Here is a 16,700-nt window from a genome sequence, read left to right as displayed (position 1 = left end):
TTGTAATTTCAAAGTACGTATATTTCAAAATATATTCTAGTTCTTGGTGAGTCAGCTATACACTTCAGAAAGCATGAAGATTTTTTGCAGTTATAAGGCTGATTTTTTTTTATCTCCCTTAGAATGGTACCATAATTACAGGTCTCCATATGAAGAGGCTGCTATGTCTCCATAGTAAACTCAATTAGAACCCCAATCCAATAGTTGCAAAAACTATTGGACCGGGGCTTTACTGCTTAAACTAAAGGAAAGTGTTAGCTTTCATTTACAGAACAATCTTTTGTTATTTCTAAGCTGCTAATAGAGGACATATGTATATTAAGATGTTTAACCTTACTTCTGCTGAAGGCAATGGCAAAAAGACCCGACCAACAAAAAACAAACTCTCTTGTTGAAATAAATAGAGTAGGATTGCCCCTGAATTGCTCACCACAAAAATCAAGAACTTTGGCTTTGTTAAAATGTATTTTCAAACCTAACTAGCACACAAGTTTGTAGACGTAACAAGAGGGTTAGTTTAAAGGAGGAGTAATAATCCACTTTTGAGTTAGGGTGAGACAAAATTAGACAAAACTCAATTTCCAATCAGTGTAACTTTTCAAATTCTCCTTTTTCTTAAGAATAAATCTGACAACTTTCAAGCCAAACAAATTTTGTATCCAAAGGTATAGGATTGCAAAAACAAGCGTTATTATGGAAGCTAATTGTAACCTTAACTACAGACAATAAGGAGGTTAAGTTGGAGCATGAATGGGACTTGGTGAGACTGCTTTATCTTTAACCTTGACCTTCTGAGTTTTCCCTACTTCTTACTAGCCAACCCTTTGATTAAGTATACTGTATTGTGGTTATTTAAATGCATGATAGCCTATTTAGTGGGAACATCTCAGATTCTAGGACTTTGCCCTGCAGGGTGTACTGAACCGTACAGGGCACATGAAGTTTGAAACTGTCAGTGATGAGGACCCAGCAAAGAATTGCTAGATCTGTTGCAGTATAATAAGGAAAACTGTGTCTTAAAAACCCGCATTGTGAGTTGATATTCTTTCAGTGATGTATTAAATCTTCAAAACATAAAAGGCTTTACGGTTAGTAGTAGACTATTACAATTTTATTTGGATTTGAGCCATTTGCATGGTTGCAAGATCTTCCTGAGAGAATCTTGCAGATACCTTGTGTTTGTGTGTATATATTTTTATGTTTGATATTGTGTTAAGGTCTGGAAAAAGTGCCCATGGAGTTTCTTTATAGGGATCCTTACAAATGTTTGATGGTTTCAAGAGATGTAGATATTTACAGATTGACAGCTTTTTCTTATTACAATTTTTCACTTTTTTAGTTTTGATGATTGTGACAGTGGTTAAAGATGGTTTGATTCTGCTGTAATTCATGTTATAAGAAGTTAGTGTTTCAGTGTCTTGATCTAGTTTAAGACAAAATTCAGTGTAATGTACTTGCATTTTATCAGTTTAAGTGAATATAAATGCAATCTATAAAATATTCCTCTTTTTTTGTTTTTGTGCACAGAAAAGATGAAAAGGAGTATGCACTGAAGCAAATTGAAGGTACAGGGATATCGATGTCGGCCTGTAGAGAGATTGCAGTAAGTGGACATAAACAAAAGAAAATATCTTCTTATACTTTGTTATGCAATGGATAATGTATGTCTTTCTCTGTGAATAATACAGCCAAAGGCTTAAAGTATAAACTTTTCACTTTAGGTATGAAAATTTGAAGGTTTATTCCAATATACGCTTCCACTAAAATTAATGTTTTGTAAATATATTAAAAAACTACTTGTAAATGTCAGATCTGTGGCAAGGATATAATATATATTTTTTCAGTATAATTTTGTCTGTCTGTCTTTATTTGCCAGGGTTAAAAAAACAAAAGTATTGTTTTAAAAACTATATAAATTAAATTTAAAAAATATTTAAGGTTTCAGAAGAGACTCGAGTTGCCACTATAAAAAGGTCACTAATGTGTTCTATGTCAGTGTAATGGTAACCTACTCTTGTTTTATGGCTGAAAATGCACTGTACTCTTGTTACATTCTGTGGTCTCCTTCTTACAGAAAGTTGTCTTAAGACTACTTTTCCATTTTACTTTAATGCTTTCTTTCATTGTAAGTGTATGCATCTCTTAGTGATGTCAGTAGGATTCCTAATAATAGGAATTGCGTATAATTGTGCATTAGGGTTAAAGTATTTGTTAGGGGAATACAATTTTGTAATGCAATACCTGCTGCATCATTGTAAAAGAGATGCACTTGCTTGATCTGATATATTTGAATGCTAACATCGTGGTCAGTGCTTACAAATATAAGATGTATGCCTCTGGCTTTTTACTTTAGTACCCTAATACAAAAATAAGCTGTTCAGACACACACAGTATCACGTGACAATAGAAGCTCATGGTGGTCAGGAATTGAAGAGGCCACTGACGTCTGTTTAGCATAATATACATGGTAATTTTGTGCAATCTAAGGAGGCTTAGCAGCTAAAAGTACTGTTCTTTAAAGTGCCTGTCACTATTAAATTAAGGTAGTTCACTGTGGAGATTATAGGTAGTTGCAGGGCTGTCCAATTACAATTAAAAGAATCTACCTCTATGACCTGCCTGCTGGAATTTCTGCCTTTGAGGGAATAACAGCTGTTTTCTAATATCAGTGCTAGAATGTTTTCAGTTAGCATACAATCTTCTGACAGCAGTGATACTTTTATCATCTCTGCATTTCTACTCCCTTAGTTTTAAATTGTATTAATATTTTGTGGGGGAGGGTTAAGTTCTCACATGTATAACTTTTCCTTCTCTATGAGACCATATGGCCATACTAGTGTCTGTTTAATAACGTCTGTATGCTGACATGGAAATATGTCAGCATCATAGTCTTGCTTTTTCTTTTTTTGAACTGTTCTAGCTTGGTTGAAGAATTCAAGACAACCTAGAAAAACGACACAACTATTACATAAAGCTTTTAATTCTACAGTAAATAAAAGTGTGGCTTTTGCTTGTTTTATTTTGGCTGCCTCAGTGGGTGACTTATTCATCTCCAGAACATTTCTCACAAATTCCATAGTAAAACTCCTGTGGCTGATATGGCATGGCAAACTACTGCTGGCCTCAGTAAAATTTAAGGTTGGCAAACACTGAGTAACCTTAGGGAAGATGATGGCTCAGATAGTCGAAACAGAAAAACGTACTCTTCCTTTTGTCAAATAAGATAGACTAAAGGGGGCACTGTGGGGCACACTTTATAACTTCTGTGGGTCAAGCTCCGTGCACACACCAGGGGCTCCTTGTATTCATGCATTCTACCCCACAAGCTCCTTATGTGACACTCTCCCAATCCCCTCTATTTCAGGGACTCACTGTAACCTCCCAATCTCCCCTTGCAGATTTCCTGCGTGCCTCCTGATTCCCTCCTCCCACTACAGCAGGGTGGCCCATTCTCCTCACCATACCAGGAGCTTTCTTACCTCTTCCTTGCCCATCCTCCCACCCACCAGAGTTGCCCATTCTCCCCACCATACTAAGGATTGTCTTCCCTGTCTGCCATTTGCCCCACCATACTAGGGGCTCTGTGTCTCTCTTCCCGCATCCCTCCAAAGGGTAACTAACCTTTTCTTCCTCCCTTATTGAATGGCGGTGTGGATGGCTGATGCCTTCCCTTGCCCAAATGGAGCAGGCTTTGAAGAGGCAAAGTATGAGGAAGAATGAAAGTAGCCGCCTTCTCTGTTCTCTCCCTCTGACTGCCCAGAGGGGCTGCACATCCACCCCAAAGCTCCAAGCAGGGAGAGCAATTATTTCTCTTTTGATCATTCAGAGATCAGGCTGTGAACATCTTAAATTCTACTGGGAGGTTGAAGGGGATATTTTTCTGAGGGAAGGTATTAATGGGTGCCATCAACAGGAAACTGTGGCTGAGCATGTCTTGTTTTCCCTTTTTCAATATTGTTGTTCTCCTCCAAATCAATAGGCTTCTGACTACTGATGTCTAGAATATTCCCTGAAATTTTGGAATTGATTGGACACAGTGTTCAAAAGCTACTGTGTGACAGCCAGAGAGATTCCATCAAATTGAATGTAAGGCCTCACAAGGTTGGCCAAAAATGTACCTCAAAACCTGCACTACAGGGTTTGCTTATACAAACATATGAAGTCCTACAGAAGAGAGACTGGATTGGTAGAGTCATCTCTATAGGTGGCAATGGAGAGAGCAGATTGAGAGAGTGAGTGTCTATGTAAGAAGAGGAAATTCGTCCTCAGATTTAAAACCAGTTTATAGTACAAAAGTTCAGGGTATGGCTACACTTACGGTTTGCAGCGCTGGTCATCCAGCTGTGTAGGAGCAGCGCTGGTGTGTGGCCACACTCACAGCTACCAGCGCTGGTGTGTGGCCACATTTGCAGTATTAGCAGCGCTGTTGGGAGTGCTGCATTATGGGCAGCTATCCCAGCATTCAAGTGCAACAACGTGCTTTTCAAAAGAGGGGGGTGGAGGGTGGTGTACTGTGACAGGGAGCGGGTAAGAGAGAGAGAGTGGATTTTTGGAGCCAACACTGTGTGTTAGCTTCCTGGATTGGAAAAATCACAAAATGTTCATGAGCCCTTAGTCTTAACTCTTAATTGCAAACAGCCTGCCTCCAACACGGACTCCCCGCTGTTTCACTCACTCCCTGTGGTGTACTGTCACAGGGAGCGGGGAAGAGAGAGATTGGAAAAATCACAAAATGTTTGCGAACCCTGCATCCAACGCTGTTTCCCCTGCCTCTCATTTGATCGTTCACAGCCAGGTACAGATAGCTCCTGTTTGCTGTGATCAGTGTTTGTTTTTTTAGATAAGCAGTTCAACGGAGCTCCGATCGGCTCCGTTCTGTTTCATTCACTCTCCCTGCCTCTCATTTGATCATTCACAGCCAGGTACAGATAGCTCCTGTTTGCTGTGATCAGTGTTTGTTTTTTTAGATAAGCAGTTCAACGGAGCTCCGATCGGCTCCGTTCTGTTTCATTCACTCTCCCTGCCTGCCTCTCATTTGATTGTTTACAGCCAGGTACAGATGATCACAGCAAACAGGAGCTCTGTTTGTTCAGAGCTCCGATCGGAGCTCGTTCACAACAAAACAAAGAGAGGCTGCATAACAAAACAAAGAGAGTAATTTATAAAAGCATTCTGGGATACACCTTATACCCTGGAGGCCAATCACAGCGCTGGTGTGTGGCCACACTTGATGACCAGCGCTGCAGCACCAGCGCTGGAATCCTTATTCCCCATGCCGAGTGAGGTGTACGGCCAGCGCTGCAGCCAGGGAGTTGCAGCGCTGGAAGTGCCCTGCAGGTGTGGCCACTTACTAATTGCAGCGCTGGTGGAGGCTTTCCAGCGCTGCAAATCGCCAGTGTAGCCATACCCTCAGTAACTTCCTTTCTGATATTTGTATTTCAAGTGGGAAGACTACACATTTCTCTATTCTCTTGAAAAGTTCAACATTACATAGGTGAGTGTAAAGGATTCAGACGAAGGAGGCCATATTAAGACTATTGTATGGATAGTTCTTTTTGCATCCATAATACAAATTTCAGAGGAATGATCAGGATGGATGCCAGTCTCCAAAACTGGGGCTCATCTTCATAGTGGTGTATATGTATCTCCATTGAATGAGGTTGCATATAGGAAAGGCACATGTGGTGCAAACAACCTGATTGACTGAGTGTTCAGGATAGCTGACAACCCATCCTGTTTCTGATGTTTGACCGTGTTATACCTGATCAGAACCTGAGGTCACAGGAATTTATCACTGTGTTAAGAGGTCATTCAGCTGTCCACAGGTTCAAAACTATTATATATAGAATACATTGCACAAGATGGGAGGATATCGGGTATAGGTTTGTGACTTAGAGGCTGACTTTTTCTGTCAAGAAGAAATGCAAAGACTGCTATCTTTCTCCAGAGAGATTACGGATCAGTTTATCAGTCCTTTGTTAGGACTTGGCAAATCATTTTTGTGCCTTGCCTTTCTTCCTTTACCTCTGTTTTTGTTCCTTGTCCATAGAAAGGAAAGGGCTCATATAACTGATTGTGTCAAATAGGTAATGGTTCCTAGAGTCAGTGCTGACCTTCCTATAGTGAAAGGACCATGAACCTACAGGGTTGGATTGATGGAAAAGCTGCTTCAGAGAAAAGAAATAAAGAGGTAAGTATTTTCTGTATCATTCTCTTTCAGTTGCTACCTCCAAAATAATTGGGTATGTGAGTTCCTTCTGGGCTTGGAGAAAATTTACTGAATCAGTTTCTGGCCATGACATGTAAGACTTGATAGCATCAGAATAGCACCATCATAGTCTAAATACATAGTGTAATATTGGAGCATGAGGAAATGGCAAGATCTCTCCCCCCAAACACACTGTCCGCCGCTTATTTTTAACCTTTTTATTTAGTGAAAAGAAGAGAGCAGGTCATTGGCTTGTGGTTTGGGAGTCAGTACTTATTCCTCATACCCAGAAACAGTTTGTGACTGACTCTCTTCATTGAAAATTACTCCAGTGTTGTATTGTTGAAAGGAGTAGTAAGTCTGTGGTTTTTATTGAGATGCATAGTTGCATACTCTAAAACCTGCACTGTACTTGTGTAATCTGGAAATCTGCTTCTGAAGAGATCCATTAGCTACAACATAAATACTAGTGCATCTGCATGAGCTACATCTGCATGACCTACAACATAACTACTAGTGCACACTTATGTAGATTTAAAATTGTCTACTAAGATTCTTATTTATCAGTTTAATGGCTTATGTAGGAGTACTTTTACAGTATCTTTATGATACTGGGTAGAAAATATTTTGTATTTGTAAAATACAGTAGTAAGATCTGCAGTGTCCACTGTTGCATGATCATGCAATGAAAGACCCCGGTCTTGATGTATATAATTAAGCTTAATCTTGTAACAATTCCTTGATATGCCCTGAGCATTAACATATCTTTTCAAGGAAGCTTAATTTTTCTCTGAATCTTGAAGATACCTTTCTTAGATATTCATCATTTAAAGTACTTGAAATCATGGCTTGGATACCCAGTGTTGTATTTTTCTTTTGTTACCTTCATTATTTTGACTTCTGTGTTCTTGTCATGATGAGAATGGAAAACCAGTGAATAACATGCAGTAGTAAAAAAAAAAAAAAATTCTAGAAAGTTTATGAAACATTTGTGCAAAATTGGCTTTTCATCTTATGTTGCATCGCAGGCGTACATGAACAAAGCTCAACAGTCAATATGATTGAAAGCAAAGTCATTTATTACTCTCCAGCATGCTCTTATATACAATTAAGGCCAAGCAATCAAGCAATTGCTAATTGGTTAATAAGGTACACACAAGCAGCAGCTGTAACTTCATTGGGTAATTGTCATTCTATCCCACTTTCTAATTTATTATCCTGTTTACTGCCTACCAGCAGATAAGAAGTAGCCTCAACCTTGAAACTTGCATGTCAGTTTCTCACACTCTCATGCAAAACAATCCGACAATCTTATACTTAGGTTTCTTTTCTACCAACAATTGGAATAGTAAATATAATTTATCCCATTAAACAGAGCCTGTGGACAAGCTGTTTGCTAATACAATTTTCTCCAAAGAATGTGAGAAGCAGCCAACAAGTTTGACTAAGCTTATTAAAATAAATCTTGAAAGCTAGGTTTTAAATCCATCTTTACATAAGAGATTAACTGTTGGATTATATGTTAGGACAAAATAATGTACCCTGTCAAATTTAGAGTACTCTTGTTAATACCGCCTTTTACCATAAGTATTGCCACTTTGGTTATACCTAATGTTTACAGCATTTGATCAAAATTTAACACATTAGGTAAATCACTTAGGTAAATCAAAAGGTTAAACAGTTTTAAGATAAATATCAACATTCTTTTTTTACAGTATATTACATACAGAACAAGTTGTGTTACAAGTAAGTGAATTAGAGGACTTAATTCTATTAAGGGATTCTGGTAATATTTTTATATCATGCATATCAAAGTTTCTAAATTACTTTAACTTTATGTAGCCATCAGAGCCCATGTGTGATATTGGAGCCCAGAGAGTCAAAACTCACTAGTCTTGTTTTACTAATGCATGGATCAGTTTGATTTGAGCTATGCCCTTGGAGACTGACTCCTCTTTCTCTAACACCTCCCCTCAAGCACAGTCTCCATTCAGAAATCAGTAGGAGAACACTTCAGTCTTTTTGGTCATTCAATAACAGACCTCAAAGTGGTAATTAGTCAACAAAAAAACATCAAAAACAGACTCTAGCGTGAAGCTACAGAACTGGAATTAATTTGCAAACTAGATACCATCAGATTAGGCCTGAATAAAGATTGGGAATGGTTGGGTCATTACAAAACCTAAACTTAATTTCCCCAATACTAATACTCCCTACTGTTACTCATACCTTCTTGTCAACTGTCTGTAATGGGCTACTCTCTTACCACCTCAAAAGTTATTTCTCCTCCCTTGGTATCCTGCTGTTAATTGATTTATCTCGTTCGACTGACTTAACACTTGGTAAAGCTCCCCACATCCTTTCATGTATTTATACCTGCTCCTGTATCTTTTACTTCATACATCAGATGAAGCCCACGAAAGCTTATGCCCAAATACATTTGTTAGTTTCTAAGGTGCCACAAGGACTCCTCCTTTTTTTGCTGATACAGACTAACACGGCTACCACTGAAACCAGTCTCCATATTGTAACTTTCCAGTCAGTCTGAATTGTAACAATCTTAAGAACTATTATATAATCAAAACTCTTATTTTGTAGCACTTTTTAAATGCCAATGAACTTGGTTCAAGGCTTATTTTTAATTTGCTCTGTACAATGTAACCAGATATAGTGCACTTAGTTCTAAATTTCACTGAATTTCTTTGTAAGGGAAAATAAACGGAATATAAATATTTAAAAGCAGCAAAGTTTTTAGATCAGTGGTCTTTTCAGGATAGAGAAGTGAGCTATTCCTTTTTGAACTAGTTGTATTGCTCTAGTTTAGTCACAAATGGTTTGTTGTGTCTGCACTAGTGATGGTGATGAGTGTTCTGAATTGTTGCAGTTTTGCCTTTGTGTCAGTATTAAGACTAGGATTCAAAACCATTTCAGTTGCAACACCCTGTGTCAATATATTGGTTTCTGGCAAAGCTCCCAGAAACAGCAGATTTTGGGTGCCTTCAAAGGCTGTCCATGTACTGTGGGACACTAGTGGGAGGACTAGATGAACCATTTCAAGTTACCTCTGTCCATACGGACATTAACATGGTACAAAGTGAAATTGTTTGGATTATAACATTAATTTAGCTTTACTGAAAACTAATCCAAGAAGACTGTAGCATTCATGTACACCACTTGGAGTGGGGGCGCAAGATGCGCTACAACATGCCAGAGGGACCAAATGGTTTTGAGCGTCAGCAATGTCTTAGAGTCCATGTGGTCTGTTGGACTAAACATGAAACTAATAAATTCTGGGTTCTTCTCCAGGCTATGCCAATAACTCGTGGTCACCTGATCTTTCTGCATTTTAGAAATGTGAAATAAATTCACCTTATAAGAGTGAGGATTAATTATTCAGTGTTAAAGTATTTTGAAGGCATAAAGTGTTACATAGGTAACACATCTTTAATGTTTAAGACACAATTACAAACTGTATTTTATAACTTACATGATTGTTTATTAATTACTAATCTTTAAGCAAAACAGAGGACTTGCATCCGTGTCCAAGCCTTCCTTTTTGTCCGGGATCTTAGACTTCATCAGCACTTTGCAATATTTGCTGTGATGTGGAAGGTAACTTTCTACTTCTATTCCATCTGCTTTTTTAGAGCATAGTTTAAATAAAGTGAGACATTAACAACTGTCCCCCCACCCCGCCCCCAATCTACCATGTATCTCTTGAAAAAAACACTTTTGCAGTAGCAATTTCTGTAGCAATTTCTTTTGAATATGAAAATAGAATGTTTGTGTTTATGGAAGCTTCGAAACTCCACTCCCTATTTCAGTAGCTGGATGTAGTGATATAACTATATATTATAAATGTAAGGGATTTTTTTTATTAATGTTAGGCATGTATTGGCTAGAATAGTCTACATATTATGGGCTTTATAAAACATGAATCAACATCAGAAAAGTTATTTGTTTAGCAACATGACAGCCCCTTCTGATCTGCATGCCATGGGTAAAATGAGATTGACTCAAATTACATTGCCTAATCCTGTATAAACTGTGAAATTTAAATGCAGTTTTCATAAGGGAGTACAGAACAGCTTTTTAAAGCATAAGAGAAGTTATAATTTATGGGTATGTGTAGCGGGTCAGTAACCCCGCTCCCGCCTTGAAGGGCTTAAAACAGCCCTGTGAGAGGGCTGTGGCGGGGAACCAGTAAGCCTGGGCTTATTGGGGAAGCAGGCGCAGCTGGGCCACGCCCCAATCAGTCCACAACTGGCCCTACAAAGGGGCTATTAGGCTGGAGCTCAGTCTCTCTCTCTCTAGATGTGGACAGAGATGGGCCTGGCTGCTTGGGAGCTCGGCAGGGTACCTAGAGTGGAGCAGGGCTGGGGAAAGGCCAGAGGAGCTGGGGAGCTCCAGGCTGGAAAACCTCCAGGCTGCAGGCCTTGGTAAAGGCCGGGAAGGGTACTGGAGTTGCAGAGGTGCAGCCCAAGGGTAGGCAAAGGCAGCAGGTTCAAACAACCCTTTGCCAATGATGAATGGCTTGTACACTGCAGTCGGTCCCAGTAAGCGGGGGCTAGATGGTAACTGGCAGTAGTCATAGACTCAGGCGAGGTGGGGATAGAGGGTTGAGGGTTCCCCGGGCAGGGGAGACCCAGAGCGGTGGGGGTACTGCCAGGGGGGAGAACCCAAGGAAAAGGGGCACCGGGGTCTGGGAGGGACACGGGAGGCCAGCGGAAGGCAAAACACTGGCTTGCAGAGGCCGCTCTGGGCTGGAACGAGCTAATTCCCTGGACAACCAGCAGGAGGCGCCGCAGCAATGAACTGTTGCTGCACTACAGTAGTCATTATGCTTTTTTTACTTTAGAGGGAAGTTATTAGAAAAATGTGAAAATGGTACCTCTTCATTCAACAGATCTGCCTCTTTTCAGTGTCTTAGCAGCTGACATTACTGACCAAAATAATATTGCTTTTAAAATCTAATGTAACTAGATATTTTTATACATCAACTTCCCCCCCTTTCACCCTCTGTCCCCTGCAAGCTAATCAATATAGTATGTTTAGGCCTGCATCCAGGAAAGGATATAAAGCAGATCCATGTTAATAACTAAAGAAATGTCAGTGTTATTTCTGAGTATTCTTGTTTTTGTCAACTTTTTAAACATCCTTTAAAGTAAATGTAATTTTTTGTTATAGTGCGGGTCTGCTTTGAAAAGTGACTTCATAAAATTGACACAGGTTAGCATATTGTTTAAACGGCTTGCAGATCAAATTTACTCACTTGTCAAATAAAAACACTTATTTTAGCTACTATTCTGTAAACTCAGTCTGGACACAAATCTGACATCAGGAATCATAACATTAAAAACCCAGTGGGAGAACACTTCAACCTCTCTAACCACTCAGTGACAGACTTGAAGGTGGCAATTTTGCAACAAAAAAACTTCAAAAACAGACTCCAAAGAGAAACTGCTGAACTTGAATTAATATGCAAACTAGATACAATTAACTGTGGCCTAAACAGAGACTGGGAATGGTTGGGTCATTACACTAATTGAATCTATTTCCCTATGTTAAGTTCTCCTCACACCTTCTATGGGCCATCTTAATTATCACTTCAAAAAGTTTTTTTTTTTCCTCCTGCTGACGATAGCTCATCTCAATTGATTAGACTCTTCCTGTTGGTATGCATACTTCCACCTTTTCATGTTCTCTGTATGTATAAATATCTCCTGTCTGTGTGTTCCATTCTATGCATCCGAAGAAGTGAGCTGCAGCTCACGAAAGCTCATGCTAAAATAAATTTGTTACTCTTTAAGGTGCCACAAGTACTCCTGTTCTTTTTGCGGATACAGACTAACACGGCTGCTACTCTGAAATCTGAAATTTGAGTTTCAAGATGAGTTCTGACTCGCGCTACTAATAATAAAGACTCTATCATCAGAACTTGATTATTAGTTCTGTTCATTATGAATAAAATACAGTCTTTATCTTCCATAGGTGTGTTGACCCTGCACAAAGAAGTAGAAAGTAGTAAATACTTACTTTGGCCAATAAAGTAAGTTGGAATGACACTGAATAAATAGAGAGGAGGACTAGCTTTTCCATTAACTTCAGGGGGTATTAGATCAGGCCTGAATGTATAGGCAGAAATTGTCAGTAGTATATATTTTGTTGTTTTAGTGGGGGTGTATGAGTGGGGAAATGTAACTTATTTTACAAAATTATGTTTGTATGTTAGGGAAGGTAAAATGTCTGTTACAATGTTCAGGACCGTGCAACATTTGAAACATAAAATGTGGTAAAACAGAAAATGTTTAAAATTTTAATTGTACTTTGGTTTGAGAAGTTCTTATTAAATTGGTGTTATGTTATCTTATTTTTAGGGCTGTCGATTAATAGCAATTAATTCACACGCTTAACTAAAAAATATTAATCAGGATTAATCACACTGTTAAACAGTAGAATACCAATTTAAATTTATTAAATATTTTTGGATATTTTTCTACATTTTCAAATATATTGATTTCTATTACAACACATAATACAAAGTATACAGGGTTCACTTTATATTATAATTTTTTGTTACAAATATTTGCACTGTAAAAATGATAAAAGAAATAGTCTTTTTCAATTCACCTTATACAAGTACTGTAGTGCAGTCTCTTTATCGTGTAAGTGTAACTTACAAATGTAGATTTTTTTTTGTTACACAACTGCACTCAAAAACAAAACAATATAAAACTTTAAATACAAGTCCACTCAGTCCTACTTCCTGATTAACCAATCACTAAGGGCTAGTCTACACTTACCATCCGGGTCGACGCGGTGAGTTCGACTTCTCGGAGTTCGAACTATCGCGTCTGATCTAGATGCGATAGTTCAAACTCCGGAAGCGCTGCAGTCGACTCCGGTACTCCACCACTGCAAACGGCGGTGGTGGAGTCGACGGGGGAGCCGCGGAGTTCGACCCCGCCGCGTCTGGACGGGTGAGTAGTTCGAATTAGCGTACTTCGAATTCAGCTACGCTATTCACCAGGCCTAATACAAACAAGTTTGTTTACATTTACGGGAGATACTGCTGCCTGCTTCTTATTTACAATTGTTGCATCGCAAGAGCAGGAACGAAGTCCAAGCAGAGAGAGAGTGTGTGTGTATGCAGCCATCTTTATTCATTCCCAGCATGCTCTTATATATACAACATGATAAGCAATCACAATTGCTAATTAGTTAATTAAACCCACACAGCCGCAGCTGTAACTCATAGGGTAATTATCATTCTACACACCTGTCTACCTATTCACAATTAGCTGGCCAATGAGAACAAGCCCAAAGCCAGCCCTTCACACACAATTCTCAATCCAGAAGCCTTCAGCATCTCACATTCAATCCCACATCTCCCCCCTTTATTTACAATCAAAAGAAAAGGAAAAAGGAAAACAAGATAAAAACATTCACCAAACATTTTCAACTTATAACAGCATAACACCACAATCTATCTTAATCAAATATTATGTTATTCATAAAACATTTGCAACTCATAACAGCATAACATTATAACCTATCATAAACAAAAATTAAAACTTTATAAGATCAACCTATATGACCATTCAATCCTTAACATATAATTTCAAAAACATCAAACGAACAAAACAAAACACAATAAACAAATGATGTAACCTCTGCAGGACCCCCCCCCCCGGTGTTTTTTTTTTTTTTTTTTGGAATCATCCCTCAGCTGTCAGGTGATCAAACTGACACTGAGGGTGGTGGGGGGTCTTAAGGAAAAAACATCAAACCACATGACAATACAACAACAATTCTGGCCAGAAAACAGACAACACAAAACATAACAAGGAACATAAAACATAAATCTTAGTTCTAAATAATAATTGCATGGTACCACACAGATTTTTTTTCAAACACAAAAAATCATCTCAAGTGAGTAATTCATTCATGGAGGATCAGACGGAAAAAGTCCTGGCAGAGCTAACAAACAGCTTTCCTCCGGGGGCTCTGGTTTCGCGACATCTGAGCGCGTCTCGTGAGGCTCCTCCGCATCTGCCTGCCGTCACTCCGGAGGACGCAACCAAGGCCGGACCCACCTCGCTGGCATCCACCTAGGACCCGCATCAGTGGCAACACACACATAACCCCTGCCCCACGTTAGCAAGTCAACTGGTCCTTTCCATATTTGCTGCTGATAATCAAACCATTTGACCGAGGGTCGGGGGGCCGCACCCTGCTCTTCCCCAGTCATCCCGCTGACATGTTTAATCACGGGGGGCACCTGGCTGTTTTTACCAAGATGTAACCAATTAAGAGCTTGCAGCAACCGAGCGGCAGGCGTCTTATCCAAGGCGTCTGCCCGCTCACTGCAAATCCCCCCTTTTTGTCTTAAAAGGAGCGCCTGAAAAGAGGCATGAGCACATTCAATAATAGCGTGTAGTTTGTCTGCTTCAGCCTGAAGGGTTTGGACAAGCAGTTCTTTGGCTTGTAGCTCCTTCTTAATTTCACTCAGCTCAAGAACCGCAGCTCTATAATGACGACGGTTATGTGCTGCATCTACTTTGGCTGCCGCAACCTGCTTTTGAAGGTTATTAACGTTTGACTTTTCTCTTTCGAAGGCAGTCTGTAAAGCTTGAATATTTAGGACTGCTTGAACCCGGAGATTCAGCTGCACCAGGTCTGCCTCTCTCTCTGCTAGTACTGTTTCGAGGATGGTGCTGTGCTCTCGCAAAGCAATGTTAGACTGACCAAAACCAGTGAGCTTCCCCCGTTCATGTTCCAGTTCGAGGGCCAACTTCTTGTTTATTTCTTCCAAAAGTTTTATCTTTCTCCTAGATTCTCGAAGCTCCTGGCTGGTAAGTGAGATTACTTCTTGCAGCTCTTTCTCTGACATCATCTTACTGTGGCTAACAGCCTGCAGCTCTATCTCCAAAGCTTGAATCCGTTCATGGGAAACCTGGTTATTTCCTCCATCAGCGATTTGTGCATCCCGTTCTTTTTGCACTGACTGGAGGTGGCTTTCTAACTCCACTATCTGCTGGTGAACCTGGGATACTTCCTTCTGAAGTCTTGAGCATTCAACATCAATGGACTGCTTTTCACTTCGAAGTTTCAGTAACTCCCGTTTTAATTCTTTCACTTCCAAATCCAGCCGTTTCTTTGTAGATTTTAATTCACTAATCAGCTGGTCCTGTGAACTTGCATCTCTTTGATAAGCTTCCACCATTACCTTTTGCTGTAAGAACTGCTCCTTCAATCGTCTCTGCGCGGTGAGCCATACTGGACTCAGGGAGAAAACCTTCTTATCGCCCTGAGCCACTGATTTCCAGAGCTCACAGCCCAACCGCTCCCAAACAGTATTACTACTCGATTGAACGGAAAGTCCCCCTCTTCGTCCCCACCGCAACAGGCGGGATAACGCATCAGAGGGGAACTTTCCTCCCCACCACTCCGTGATGCGTATCAAATCTGCTGACGCAGCAGTTCCCATATTAGCTGCTTACTTCTTGGTTCGAGTGTGCCTCCCTTGTCAGATGCCCTGCGGCTCCCAGCCGCTTACTCGAACACCCTGCGGCTCCCAGCCACTTGTCAGGTACGCCTCCTTTCTTCGGACGCCCCGCGGCTTCCCAGCCGCTCGTTCGGATTCCCTGCGGCTCCCAGCCGCTTGTCAGGTACGCCTCCTTTCTTCGGACGCCCCGCGGCTTCCCAGCCGCTCACTTGGACACCCTGCGGCTCCCAGCCGTTTGTCAGGTACGTCTCCCTGATTCGAACGTCCCGCGGCTTCCCAGCCGCTCGTTCGGATTCCCTGCGGCTCCCAGCTGCTTGTCAGGCACGCCTCCTCTCTCGGACGCCCTGCAGCTCTCAGCTGCTCGCTCGGACGCCGTGCGTTTTTTTTTTTTTTTTCTTCTTCTCTCTCTCTCTCCTCCGGCCGCTTGACGCTGGGACTTCAGGCGCGTCCTTCTTTTTCTTTTTATCAATTCAGGCCACCAACACTATCTTCATTCAAGATTGGCAACAGTGGTACTAGTACTTATCTTGTTTTAATTCTGTTTGCCTTCTTGATAGTTCACGATTTGTCTTCTAGTGACTTCAGTTATGGGTTTAGTTCTTTTTGCATTTCATTCATTTCCTTTGCCTCAGCCTTCTCATACTTTCCTCTCCTTCTCCTAGTGATAACCAGTACAATAATTCCAGCAACAATTGCTAGTACCACCACTACAATGACTGCAAAAATACCAGCAGTCAGACGTTTCATGGAAAACTCTGGGGGCTTTTCCTCAACATAGTAGATTAGAGCTTGATCAAATTTTAGAGGTTCTTCACTGATGTTTATTTGTAGTGTGAGTTACCTTTGACATCTTTTTCAAAGTAGTAAGCCACGTCAGATATATCCACACTCTTGGCAGACTTCTGGGAAACATTTTGTTTCAGTTCAATAGTGATATAAGGTTTTTCATACACAACATCAGTTATATACTCTGGATTCAGTGAG

The 16,700-nt window shown here is 40.3% G+C and overlaps 1 protein-coding gene across 3 annotated transcripts in view; it reads left to right on the top strand.

The window, feature by feature from the left end:
- Positions 1 to 16,700, top strand: part of CDK19 (cyclin dependent kinase 19) — a 207,931-nt gene that overhangs the window by 40,541 nt on the left and 150,690 nt on the right. For 2 of the 3 annotated variants that reach the window (XM_045008620.1, XM_045008622.1), the window contains one exon: positions 1,528 to 1,603. In XM_045008620.1, the coding sequence (XP_044864555.1) occupies positions 1,528 to 1,603 (76 nt within the window). Of the gene's footprint in view, positions 1 to 1,527; positions 1,604 to 6,086; positions 6,191 to 9,725; positions 9,821 to 16,700 lie in introns of those variants that run through there. The other variant, XM_045008623.1, reaches the window with a different exon arrangement.

Source organism: Mauremys mutica, chromosome 3, assembly GCF_020497125.1.
Source record: "Mauremys mutica isolate MM-2020 ecotype Southern chromosome 3, ASM2049712v1, whole genome shotgun sequence".
Taxonomy (NCBI): domain Eukaryota; kingdom Metazoa; phylum Chordata; order Testudines; family Geoemydidae; genus Mauremys; species Mauremys mutica.
This window is presented reverse-complemented; position numbering and strand designations above follow the sequence as displayed.